Consider the following 12,886-nt stretch of genomic DNA (forward strand, 5'->3'; position numbering starts at 1 on the left):
GGCCAGCAGCATGGGCAGAGCTGGAACAGAATGTCACACAACACCACACATCTCTAACGTCACACAACACCACACATCTCTAACGTCACACAACACCACACATCTCTAACATCACACAACACCACACATCTCTAACGTCACACAACACCACACATCTCTAACGTCACACAACACCACACATCTCTAACGTCACACAACACCACACATCTCTAACGTCACACAACACCACACATCTCTAACGTCACACAACACCACACATCTCTAACGTCACACAACACCACAAATATCTAACGTCACACACCATACAGTACATCTCTTATGTCACACAACACCATAGATCTCTAATGTCACACAACACTATAACGGTGGACGGGCTTATTGTGATGCATGGAATGGCGTGAGGAATGGTATCAAACGTATTGCACGTATTACATTCCATGCATTACAATGAGCCCGTTCTCTGATTTCTACCTCCAGCAAGCCTCCACTGCACCACTCATGTAATGAGGTCTATATCTGTCCATCAGGGTCCATAAGCAAATGTTTGCTTTTTTACATACAATATGTGAAATCCACTTTCAATTAAACTTGAAATTTGATTTTGAAATTCATGATTTTGACTACTATCTAAGTCCACTCGACATATTCAATATATCATAATGACCCCAATCTCGTGCAACATTAAATCACCATTAAAGTCTATGACTAGCTGAGTGCTGGCCATTTCAATCTAGTTAATGTTTGAAGGACAGTAGAGAGAGTCTGCCTATAACTTCTACAGCAGTGGAGGCTGGTAGAGGTAGACATCGGAGGATGGGCTCATTGTAAAGCATAGAATGGAATGAAGAATGGTATCAAACACGTGTTTCCTCATTCCATTCCATGCATTACAATGAGCCAGCCTCCACTGTTCGGCAGTGGCAGAAATACTCAGGTGACCCATAAAACCAAAACACCATCTCTATAAAACTGATGATGAGGCTCCGCATTCCATATTTACAGTGATGATACTGTGAGATTCTGTAAATATGCTGACAGGTACTGTAATGTCCCCCCGATTGAACTCCTGAGAGTTATTTCTGGCCCTCTGGTTGGTCTGATGACAGTGTGACAGTGACAGTATGACCAAGAGAGATTAATAAATGACTCCAGGGAGCTTCTCCCAGGTCCAAGGTATAAACTAGGTAAAACTCACATCACATGATTGTCCATAGAAAGGTGAATTCCAGTTTGATAGAATATAGTGTACTTGTAAGGGCTGATCATGACTCTGTGTTAGTTGGGTGTGATAAACCTCACAGTATTGAGGGTTGTAGCACTGAACAGTTTCCTTTGGGAAAACCAATACTTAATTTGTAATTTGTAACATGGCCGAATTTCACCTCCTATACACCAGATTCCCTTCAGAAGTTTCTAAATAATTTATTTAGAGACACTGAAGCTCACAATTCACAAACTAAGTAGCAGTCATCAAACTGAACTCAAAACACTTTGTTATGTCAGCTTTGACCCATGTCATTATTATGTTTATATTGAAAACATCAGGCAGTGTGGAGTATCATGTTGGCCTGCAACAGTACGTACAACCCCGTTCACCAAGTTCATGGTGGTAAGAGACAGTTAAACCATAACTTTACTCCAACTGCCAAAGCAAAACTTAAAAACATTCTCCCCCCTCCTCTTTAGAATACTGTGGTTGGAACTTGGAACCTCCGTGAGATTCTATTCCATTTCATTCCAAAACTAGGTTTGCTATGAGCAGGAAGTGGGGCTGATATGCATGGAATCATGGAATTCACCCTCTAACTGAATGGGTCACATTTCTGTCAGGAGTGATTTAGTTACCTGTTGGGAAACTGTCTTCAGCTGCTGACAGGGTTCCTCTCCTCCCAATCCCTGCCTCTCTGGAGAGACCACGCTCTAAAATCAACAGGCATATTTGAAACATGTTTTCAGATTGACAGGATGAACATTGAAACACTGTTTTGGTGCTTTTGCTATGAAATTGTGAAAATGTGTTAAAAGTCTGAGATTCAAACAATAAACAGCTGGGGTTGGGGCTGGAGGAATGTTACCACTCTCAAATTTATAGATGGAGCTATGAATACCATGACAGACCATCTATGAAATAAATCAAAATGATAGTTTTAACCATGTTCTGAAGCTATACAATGTTTGTTTATAATTACATTGTTTACAACAAAGTTGAACAATGAACAATTAATTAAAACAAGCTTATATTTTGGGTTCTGATGGGGTAAGACAGTTGAACTAACCTTGAGGGGGCATCTAAGTCATATTCTTCAAGCATCAATGGCTATATACATAACATCAATTTAAAAGTAAGTACCAATCCCAGATTGTCCCTTTAAACAAAATAATACAATTTGGTTCTGAATAGGGCATTAGGTCTTAGTTTGTTTATGTAGGTTATTATGGCAAGTGTAGGAAAACTTGTCCATCACTATCCTTTTGCCATGTTTCCTCCTGAGTGTGATATCACACACACACACACACACACACACACACACACACACACACACACACACACACACACACACACACACGGAGAGAGAGAGAGAGAGAGAGAGAGAGAGAGAGAGAGAGAGAGAGAGAGAGAGAGAGAAACAGGAGGCATCTGCCAATCTCTGACCAACTAAACAGGATGGGCAGTGGGAGGAAGGAGCACTGTCAATAAAACCCCATAGGTCCTAACAATATCCACCACATATCCATTTGTGAATATTAGACTCAATCAACCTGAGCTACAACTGTTGTGTTACCCTACATCTGAATTTCATGATTATGAAAAGTACACTGTCCTCTCAGGAAAACCATATCCACGCACTACTGTTACTGGCGGTGTATGACTGTAATGTTGTCTTCCCTAAAATATCACTTACCCATTCTTCTACTTTTGGTGAGGGTCCCCCTTTTCATAGCCAGGTCATGGTAATGTTCTTCAGCAGAGAGCTCTCTCTTGTACTGACGACTGTCAACCCCGTTACCCACCGGCTCTGTCTCCTGCTCGGTGCTAGTTGACATCTTGAATCAAATTATTTATCACTTCTTCGCGTAGCTACCATGAACTTCGCGACGCTGTATCACGCGCCTCCGCGCCCATGCCGCGCACCACTATCCGTGAAGTGCGTAATAAAGTTTTATCACAGTCAAAGACATGATACATTGCTGTCAAATTCAAACTCGCATTTGAATGAACAAAAGCATGATGTTGTTATACTGGTTTAAAATAGCGAATACGTTTGAAAGAGAATATTCCGAAATGATTTCATTAGATTCGCACGCATCTTTGGCGTAAAAAATATGTTTTGTTTCCAGATTTCACAACTCACGCAGAATTGCCATGTCCTGTCTTGTGACGTTTGGCTCACGAAAGTTTCACTGTTGCGGAGAACTGCAGCTGCCAGAGAAATGGTTAATAATCGCTGACTGAACAAATACACTTTTCCCCAAATCCACTGCAAGTGCCGCGTGGCGCACTGAAAATCCGTCCACTTTTCAGGATCGTGCCTTGCATAAGTCCTAGGAATCTTGGCTATTTCCTACAGAGAAATTGATATAGTACTGGGAACACACACGCACACACGCACACACGCGCACACACAGTCTATGGCCTCTGCATCAATGTGTTCAGCATTATATTTGTCATAATATGAGAAAGCATCAATAGAAAATAATGTGAGCAATTGATACACTTTTAAACTATTGATATAGTATATATTAGCCTACATATTGCATCATGTGACCATTTCTAGAGCGTCCTGCTTTTTAGCCCTTTCCCCAAATGTTGTCACATCCTAGGAAAACAGTCAGCATTTTCCCTTCCTCCTCTCTATCCGCCTGGAGCAATGTAGTATAGACTAGTCATGTACCCGCTGTGTGTCTGTTAGTCTCCAACTGAGTCCTGCTGAGTCTACAGCATGAGCCATGACCCATCGATACAATTGCCATTCTTCAGATACAGTGGATCCAAAACCATCGTTTCGTTAGACCCACAAAGGAGTTTCAGATTGTCTTGCTTCACCAGATAAACAAAATATTGTCTTTTAGATTAGGCGAATCACATCTAGGACTGATGTACAATCAACAAACAAAATACCACTTTATAGAATGCGATAGTGACATTTATTAGATTATTATTCATACCACACAATACCATTGATTATAAAAAGTATAGCATTAATGATCAAAACTAGAACACTACAATAAAATATATCAATGTTTGTGTTATGAGACCTCCCTCATGCGCACGTTTGGTACTGTCTCGCGGTACGTGTACTGATCCTTTATCAATATTTTGACGTCAAGGGCTTCCATCTTATATCTTTTGGAACGTTAGCAACCAATAATGATTCTATATCTATTGTGATGAGTATGAAATTAAACGTGAACTTTAATTTGTATTATTAGTATGTACGATTAAAAACTGTAATTAATTGAAACAATGTAAATGTAGAACTAATTTATGAAATATGCCTTTTTACTATAAGAGTAAAAGCTACATTTCTTGCCGCCTTGGCTGCATAACTCGACTGTAATTGACGTCATAATCAAGTTCTTTGATGGATCCGAATTTTCAAACAATTTCCCGGGGAAACAGAACCAAACATTACAGTAGAATGCATTTTTCATCAAAGAGACGCAAATCAACTCATGACTCAAATATTACTTTCAAAGAGCAGACGTATTACAATGAAATCCATTAAACATTTTCAACCTATTATTCTATACCAAGCAGGGGGTGAAACAGGTGAGACTATCAAACTTACATTTGAGGCTAAAATTAAGTAATTAATTAATTATGTATATATTTCAGTAATTTCCTAAATGTTTCCTTTTGTCATAAATGTGTAATATTCTCTGCAACCTACAGGCCAGCCAGCATTTCCATCTCCTAGCTCAAGTCCTCACCCTCATCCTGAGAGCACTGATGGTACTCAGTCCTACTTGTCTGAATGGGTTAGGGTTAGGGACCCTGTCTGCCACCCTGCTCTAGATGCAGACCATTACCTCTGGCCCATCCACACAGACCAGGCCAGTGGTTGGCAGCCCACCTGGCCCACTACCCCACTCCCCAAGCCCACTCCCCCACTCCCTGGCCATGTGAGGGACAAACATGAGGATGAGGTTGATGAAGAGAGCAAAGTGACTCCTGCCATAGATCAACATCGACCTACTGTGGGAGTGCTCTCAGGTAGGGAACTTAGGCTTACTTAACCTTCAATGTACACATGTGTTTATGAGGTTTATTAAAGGGCTCACACTACCCATACCATACTGTGCTGCTGTCACTCAAACACTGTACTGTACTGGAGTAGCCCCAGTTGGACTAGTCTTTAGTCTTTATGTTGTGTTCATCAACCTGTATTGAATTCTTCACCAGTGGGGAGACTTGGAGGCCTGTTCAGGTCCTGGGTGTCTCCTGAGCAGAAGGCTCAGTCTCCTCTTGTGTCTGCTGGGTCCCAGTACCATCACAACCGCTCTGCATTCAGATGCTACCAGCCCTGCAGGCTTGAGGTTGCCTCAGAGCACAGGGCCCTGGTGACTGAGGGGTCTGCCCCCCAAACTGCCTCTGACACAGGGACCTCCCCAGGTGTGTGTGTGTGTGTGTGTGTGTGTGTGTGTGTGTGTGTGTGTGTGTGTGTGTGTGTGTGTGTGTGTGTGTGTGTGTGTGTGTATGTATGTATGTTTCTCCATAGATAAAGGCCTTACTGTACGTGTCTAGCAATTTATCTGTTTGAAGACACAACATTCTTGAAAATCACAGATCAGTTTGATGATGTTACATCGAAGCTAATCCATTGTGTATCCTCACCCATCCCAGTGCCCAATGCCAGTCAGGCTGAGAAAGCCACCAGGCCCTGTCTCCACATATACAACTTGGAGGAGAGGTTACAGCGGCTGGGCACGGACCACCTCCAGGCCGGCTTCATCCATGCCATCTCCCAGTCCCACCACCATCACCAGCCCTCCACTGGGGGCTACCTGTGTGTCATGTGCCAGCTCCCCTGCACCAGCCTGAAGGCCCTCCAGGCCCACCTGGTGGTCAGCTGGCAGAACAAGGGCAACTGCAGCCTCCTGTACAAGGGGCTGATGAAGGTCTGCCCTCACCCTGTGGTGATAGACCTGGTCCTAGACCCAGTCACCCCGCTGAAGGATCCCATTGGCCTGAACCTAGAGCCAGCCCACTCTACACTGTCAGCCAGGGAAGGACCTTCCAGGAAGAGGAGGAGAGAGGAGGATGTGAGCCCCAGAGATGGCCGCAGGAGCCCCAGTCCTCAGCCCAGCTCCAGTAGGCTGGTGAGGGGAGGGGAGAGCCAGCCAGGTTTGTCTATGGTCCAAGGTGGCTTCCCCCAGCCCAACCTCAACCCTGGTAGACTATGGAGGGGAGCGGAGAGCCAACCAGGCCTCTCTGGAGAGAGATCCAGCTCCTCCAGGGACAGCTTCCAGAACATCTGCCTCCAGCCCAGCTCCAACACTAGCTCCAAACCTAACAAGAGGTGCAGGGAGTTGGAGGAGGCTCCAGAGGGCTTCCCTGGCCGCAAGAGACCCAGAACCACAGGTCATGAGGGCAACACAACAGACCTACATAACCGAGCCACATTCAGGCATGCATACAGATCAAAGGTCAAGCACCTAAAGAAAAAAGCTCTCATGTATACCCACATACATTCTAGTAGGACATGAAGTGACACATTTGGTTTCGCTTTATCAGTCCAATGTTCAAAAATTACTTCTTTTTTTTTAAATGCATAGATAGATATAGGTATAGGTATTGATTGATTTACCCTGCATTTCATTAATCAAAATAAAGATTTATGAAATTTACAAATGTCTTTTTGTGCATGTTTTTGTTCATTTCCTTAGCAAATAAATAGGATGAATTTCCATTTGGATTTCTTAGTTATAACACATTAAAAACATGTTAATTATACAAAAACTAAATACCTATGCATAATCGTAGAATAGGCACGATAGCTTAAATACATGACCATATACCTCAAATAAACATGTTAAAGTCTTTAAAAACATGACCATTGCTCTGAATAAACCTGCCGACCTAGTGATGACTACTAGAAGTCACACATAGTCACATGTTTTGCTTTCTAATCTTAAACACATTAAGGCAGGTAATCACCTCTTAAGTCTCTCTGACGGAGGGATGGAGGGATGGAGGGAGGGGGAATAGAGGAGAGCAGGAGGACACACCCCAGTCAGTCTATAGTAGAACATTGCAGGAAGAAGATCACTGTATCACTCCTCTTTCCATTTTTTCCATTCCTTTCTTTTTGTTACAGGCCAGGTAAAGGTAAGGCAACTGCCTTTTTCAGGGGAGGCTGGTGGAGGTAGATATTGGAGGACAGGCTCATTGTAATAAATGAAATGTGTTTGATACTATTTCTCATTCCATTTCATGCATTACAATGAGCCTGTCCTCCGATTTCTACCTCCACCAGCCTCCCCTGCCTTTAATGTATCTCTCTGCTTTATGTACATGAAATGTGTTAGAAGTTACTTTCCCATCTCTCATCTATCTATGTGTCCATGTATTCACTCTCCCTCTAGCATGTCCAAGGCTTTGGAAAAAACCTCTTCTACAACCTCTGCAGCTTCTGTAACCTCTGCAGAAAGGTAAGATTATTAAATGTGTTATAGGATAGATAGATCAGCTTTAACTATCTTAATCAAGTTGTATCGGATGGTTTTGCAGGAACGATTGTTTTCTTATACCTGTTACCTATAAAAGCCTTTTTCCTGTAACCTATAAAAGTCTTATACCTGTAACCTATAAAGGCCTTACACCTGTTACCTATATAAGGTGAAGTGCTGTAGTTAGAAAACAATATGACAGGTGCCATTGACCCACATGGGCATATGTTGGTCTTACAAAAACAATTGTCTTCAGAGCCCAATTTCTATGATTTAGGACATATAAAAATATGTGTGCAAACAGCATGTCTGTGTGTGTGTGTGTGTGTGTGTCTGTGTCTGTGTCTGTGTGTGTGTGTGTGTAGAGCATTTAATAATAATACCAGTTTCTACACAAAGGTTTGAGACTTTTGGCTATATTTTGTTAATAGCAAAGCATATCTAATATCGATAATTGGACTCCAATGTAATTATCACTATGTGCAAAGAATTGTTGAGTCTGTGCTTATATAGTGCAAGAATGGTCAAATAGAATGAATCAAATTAGGCTTTAATAATACTGTATACTTATACATCTATCACAAGGCAAATACTTCATAGAAATATTTTACATTCTAATAGAGAGAGTAGAGAGAAAGATAGAGAGATAACAGGTAATTCCAAAACAATGCTACTCACAACATGATGAGAACCTCACAACAGGACACAGGAAAGAGAGAGAGCTTTTCCCTGACCTCTGCTTTTTATATCACCCTAAAAACCACAGTATTTAAACTAGGAGCTGTTGATAAGGAGACCACATACCATCATTCATCTTATTACATCTAAACTGATGACATCACAGCTTTGACACGTCAAGACATTCCACAGAGCTCACAGCCATTGTTCTTCTGGGGGATGGTAAACTGAAGAAGATAGGGGCAGAATTGAAATTCTGCCACTATATATATATATGTGTGTGTGTGTGTGTGTGTGTGTGTGTGTGTGTGTGTGTGTGTGTGTGTGTGTGTGTGTGTGTGTGTGTGTGTGTGTGTGTGTGTGTGTGTGTGTGTGATGCCTGCTGCTTACGCATGTGTTGTTTGACTATGTAAATTAGGTTGAATGGTGTGCCAGACAGGTGACACGTTGGAACTATGTGCATGAAAGTTAGAACTTACTTCCCCCCAGCCCTCATCTATGTGTCCATGTATTCACTCTCCCTCTAGCATGTCCAAGGCTGGGGAGAAAACCTCTTCTACAACCTATCTATCCTATATTACATGTGTTATAGGATAGATAGATCAGCTTTAACTATCTCAATGAAGTTGCATCCGATGCTGTTGCAAGTACGATTATTTCCTTATACCTGTTACCTATAAAAGCACAATGAGCCCATCCTCTGATTTCTACCTCCCCCAGTCTCCCCGGTAGAGATACTGTAAAGGGCAGAGCTTGAACCAGGGATCTCTTGCGTGGATGACCCAGACACAAATTGCTAAACCAAGAGGTCATCCTTGTTGCAACATTTGGGCTTACAAATGAAATCTCAGGCATGGGTACCCATCACGAGGGATTGATTTTCAAATTACCTCGGCTACAGGGACATGCTACAGGGTTTAAGGTCAGTTTATGGTGTCTATCTGCAGTTGTCATACAGCAGTTGAAAAGTATGGCAAAAATTAGACCCATGGTTATCATACAGAATAAAGGTATCAGGAGCATATTGTTTTGGATTTTTTTTGTCCCGATGTTGAGGACCATGGCATTGTGTCTTGATTGAATTGTGTGTGTGTGTGTGTGTGTGTGTGTGTGTGTGTTTGTAGTGCCATACCAGCTGATGGAGCCCCCAAATCCTCCATGCGACAGCCTTCGTCCTCGGGCTCTGATGCCCCTAAGAAGACCAAGTCTAAGAAGGCCAGCGAGACCGCCATGAACAAGATATACACCACCCTCCTCAACAGCGTCTTCGGAGCGGTACATTATAGCAATTACATTAAGCCTAATATGACCTCTGACCTAAAGATCTACTCTTGATATTTGCCTGCTGGTGTATGTGTGTGTGTGTGTGTGTGTGTGTGTGTGTGTGTGTGTGTGTGTGTGTGTGTGTGTGTGTGTGTATATGTGTGTGTATATGTGTGTGTCTGTGTGTGTGTGTGTGTGTGTGTGTGTGTGTGTGTGTGTGTGTGTGTGTGTGTGTGTGTGTGTGTGTGTGTGTTTATACGTCAGCCTGATAAGTGATCCTCTCTAGCTAATCCTGGTTGTCAGACTGCAGTATTATTAGCTTTTTACAGTGGCTCAACATCATGACTGATTAGGCTTAATGGGTGAAACATGGGAAAGTTGCTGTCCAAGAGTTGTTATGTTATGAATGTGAATGTGAATGCTTGTTTGATGTATGAATCTGGGATAAAACTAAGGGGTAATTGCTGCTGGCATTACTCAATAATATGTCTTCAGAGCACAATGTCTATTATTTAGGACAGTAAAATATGTGTGTAGAGTATGTGTGTTTGATGCCCGCTGCATACGCATGTGTCTGTTTATCTATGTAAATTAGGTTGAATGGTGTGCCAGACTGGTTGGAACCTTCACTAATCCCCTGAGATCAGGAAGCCTCCCTACCTGTCCTCAATCCCTCACCTCCTCTCTGTGACATCTCCTACACCCCACAACATCGGCCCTGTTGGAATGCTTTGAAATTGCATTCCTCTCTTCCTTGAAGTAATCCCTGCTCCCTGGCTTTCTTGTTTCCTCTTTCTTTAGGAGAGAGAGTTGGCACAAGGAGAGTTAGACGGTAAGTCTCCTCAGTTAGGATTTAGTCATTGGTTTAGGGTCAGTTTAAGTCAGTGTCTTTGGACAGCTGTGTGATAACCTCCTGACCCCTGTCCCCTATACTCTCTCCACCTCCCTCCCTCCCTCCCTCCCTCCCTCCCTCCCAGAGCTAGAACAACACTCATAACTCATGCAGCTTAACTCACACATTTGGATTCATTCAACGAATACAAATGTAGTTCAACATAAAGGTCTAACCGCTCACCCCTGACCCATCCCTCCCTGCCAGAGTTGGAACACGCGTTTAAGGAGTTTGACTACGATTGTGACGGCTATCTGAACTACAAGGATGTGGCAGAATGCATGAGAACCCTGGGATACATGCCCACAGAGATGGAACTGCTTGAGATAGTACAGCAGATCAAGATGAGGAGTGAGTGTGTCTCTTTTAACGGTTGTGGACATGTGTGGGTGGTAACAGAGAGAAGAGAGAGAGAGAGAGAGAGAGGGAGCCAGAGAGGCAGGCAGGCAAAGACAGACAGACAGGCAGGCGGACAGGCAGGCAGACAGGCAGAGAGACAGACAGATAGTCAGGCGGGCAGGCAGGCAGACAGCAGACAGACAGACAGACAGACAGACAGACAGACAGACAGACAGACAGGCAGGCAGGCAGACAGGCAGGCAGGCAGGCAGGCAGCAGACAGACAGACAGACAGACAGACAGACAGACAGACAGACAGACAGACAGACAAATACATGTTAATTTCATATTCATATTCATAAGAAGCTCAATTAAATTGGATATGGTGATACTACAACCATGCAAGCATGTCTTGATTGATATTACTGGACGGATTGTATCGATTTCACTGGTTGGGTTGGTTGATGGCCCTGTCCGTAACTGTTTCCTGACTGTTGATTGGTGGTTGCTGTGCAGTGGGCGGCCTGATGGACTTTGAAGACTTCTGTGAGCTGATGGGGCCCAGGATGATGGGGGAGACGGCTGACATGCTGGGACTGAAGGAGCTCAAGTCTGCCTTCCAACAGGTGAGACACAGACACTGACGTAGCGTCCTCATAGTCCTTCCTCTATTCCTTGGATACTCTCTCCTCCTACTCACTCGCTTCCTTCTCCAAAAGCTATTGGAGGATTCCACATTCTGAAGAGCCTTAGATCTCACGTACAAATGGTACCTAAAGGCCAGTGCTGGACCTCAAAACCAGATTTTAGAAAGCGGACCAAGTGTGGACCAAAACAGCCTTCTTTACTGAACGTTCTTTATCATGCAATCTAGTTCCCTGATCACTAACAATTTGACATGGCCATTTAGCACTATTTCAAAGCTGAAATCCTTTAAGAATTAACAACTAGTAACTTGTTCAGTACTCTCCTCTCCTCTCCTCTCCTCTCCTCTCCTCTCCTCTCCTCTCCTCTCCTCTCCTCTCCTCTCCTCTCCTGCCATCCCCCTCTCAGTTTGACATGGACGGGGATGGGAAGATCAACCAGGATGAGCTGAAGGAGGCGGTGAAAACTCTTCTGGGAGAGAAACTGAAGAAAGGAGAGCTGGAGGAGATCCTCAAAGACATTGACATCAATGGGGACGGAACTATAGACTTTGAAGGTTAGGAGATCATTCTTTAAACACATACAGTAACAGCAGTGGAAGCTAGTGGAGGCAGAAAGCGGAGGACGGGCTCATTGTAAGGCATGGAATAGAATAGGGAATGGTATCAAACAGACGTATTTGATACCATTCCACATTCCATTCAATGCGTTACAATGAACCCATCCTCCGATTTCTACCTCCACTAGCCTCCACTGAGGAATATACACACATATTGTAGTGTTTTTTTACAGAAAAATCTCTTAGCATATTTTAGCAATGCTAGTGGAAGCGGATGGAAGAGTTATCCCTGGGTAGTTGCTGACCCCTGCTGTAGGCTAATGGACCCCACACATGACAATTTGAGGAGGGTCACAACATTACAAAACACCTAAATGTCTTGTCTAGAAAATATATTAAATGCTTTCCAATTCTAGTTCTCCCGTGCTCAGGAGTTAGTTCTCTGTGGCATTCTCTAGGGCATGGGAGCATGGAGCTTCCATGTCAAATTAAAAGATTTAATTGTTTTCTTTTGGTCCTACGTACATCACATTTATACCTATTAATTCTATACGTTGCACCCCATTCAATAAGCACCTGTTAATACTGTATGTACCAAAGTACTCTGCCTCTATCGCTGTATTTGTATCTATTTGAATAAAAAAAATATATATATTATTTACGATATGCTCTATTTGTCTTCTGTGACCATCTCTAACTTCCCCCTCTCTTGTCTTCCTCTAGAGTTTGTCATGATGCTGTCCATTCGATAGCTGGCTGCTAAGAAAACTGTTGAGAAGGTTACCATGGTAGCTGCCGTCATCAAGATGTCGTCATTCCTCCCCATGAATCGTGTGTGT

General features: G+C 43.1%; 1 protein-coding gene across 1 annotated transcript; it reads left to right on the plus strand.

Moving 5' to 3' along the window:
- Positions 1-7,588: 7,588 nt before the first annotated feature.
- On the plus strand, positions 7,589-12,799 carry LOC310806225 (calcium-binding protein 2; the record flags this gene model as incomplete). The annotated part of the gene is made up of 7 exons (XM_083672268.1): positions 7,589-7,653; positions 9,474-9,624; positions 10,414-10,444; positions 10,712-10,855; positions 11,360-11,469; positions 11,897-12,044; positions 12,771-12,799. 7 exons carry the CDS (start codon positions 7,589-7,591, stop codon positions 12,797-12,799), a joined length of 678 nt encoding a protein of 225 aa, XP_083528394.1.
- Between the last annotated feature and the right edge of the window lie 87 nt (positions 12,800-12,886).

The sequence above is a fragment of the Argentina silus genome (genome assembly GCF_951799395.1).
Source record: "Argentina silus genome assembly, chromosome: 1".
NCBI lineage: Eukaryota > Metazoa > Chordata > Actinopteri > Argentiniformes > Argentinidae > Argentina > Argentina silus.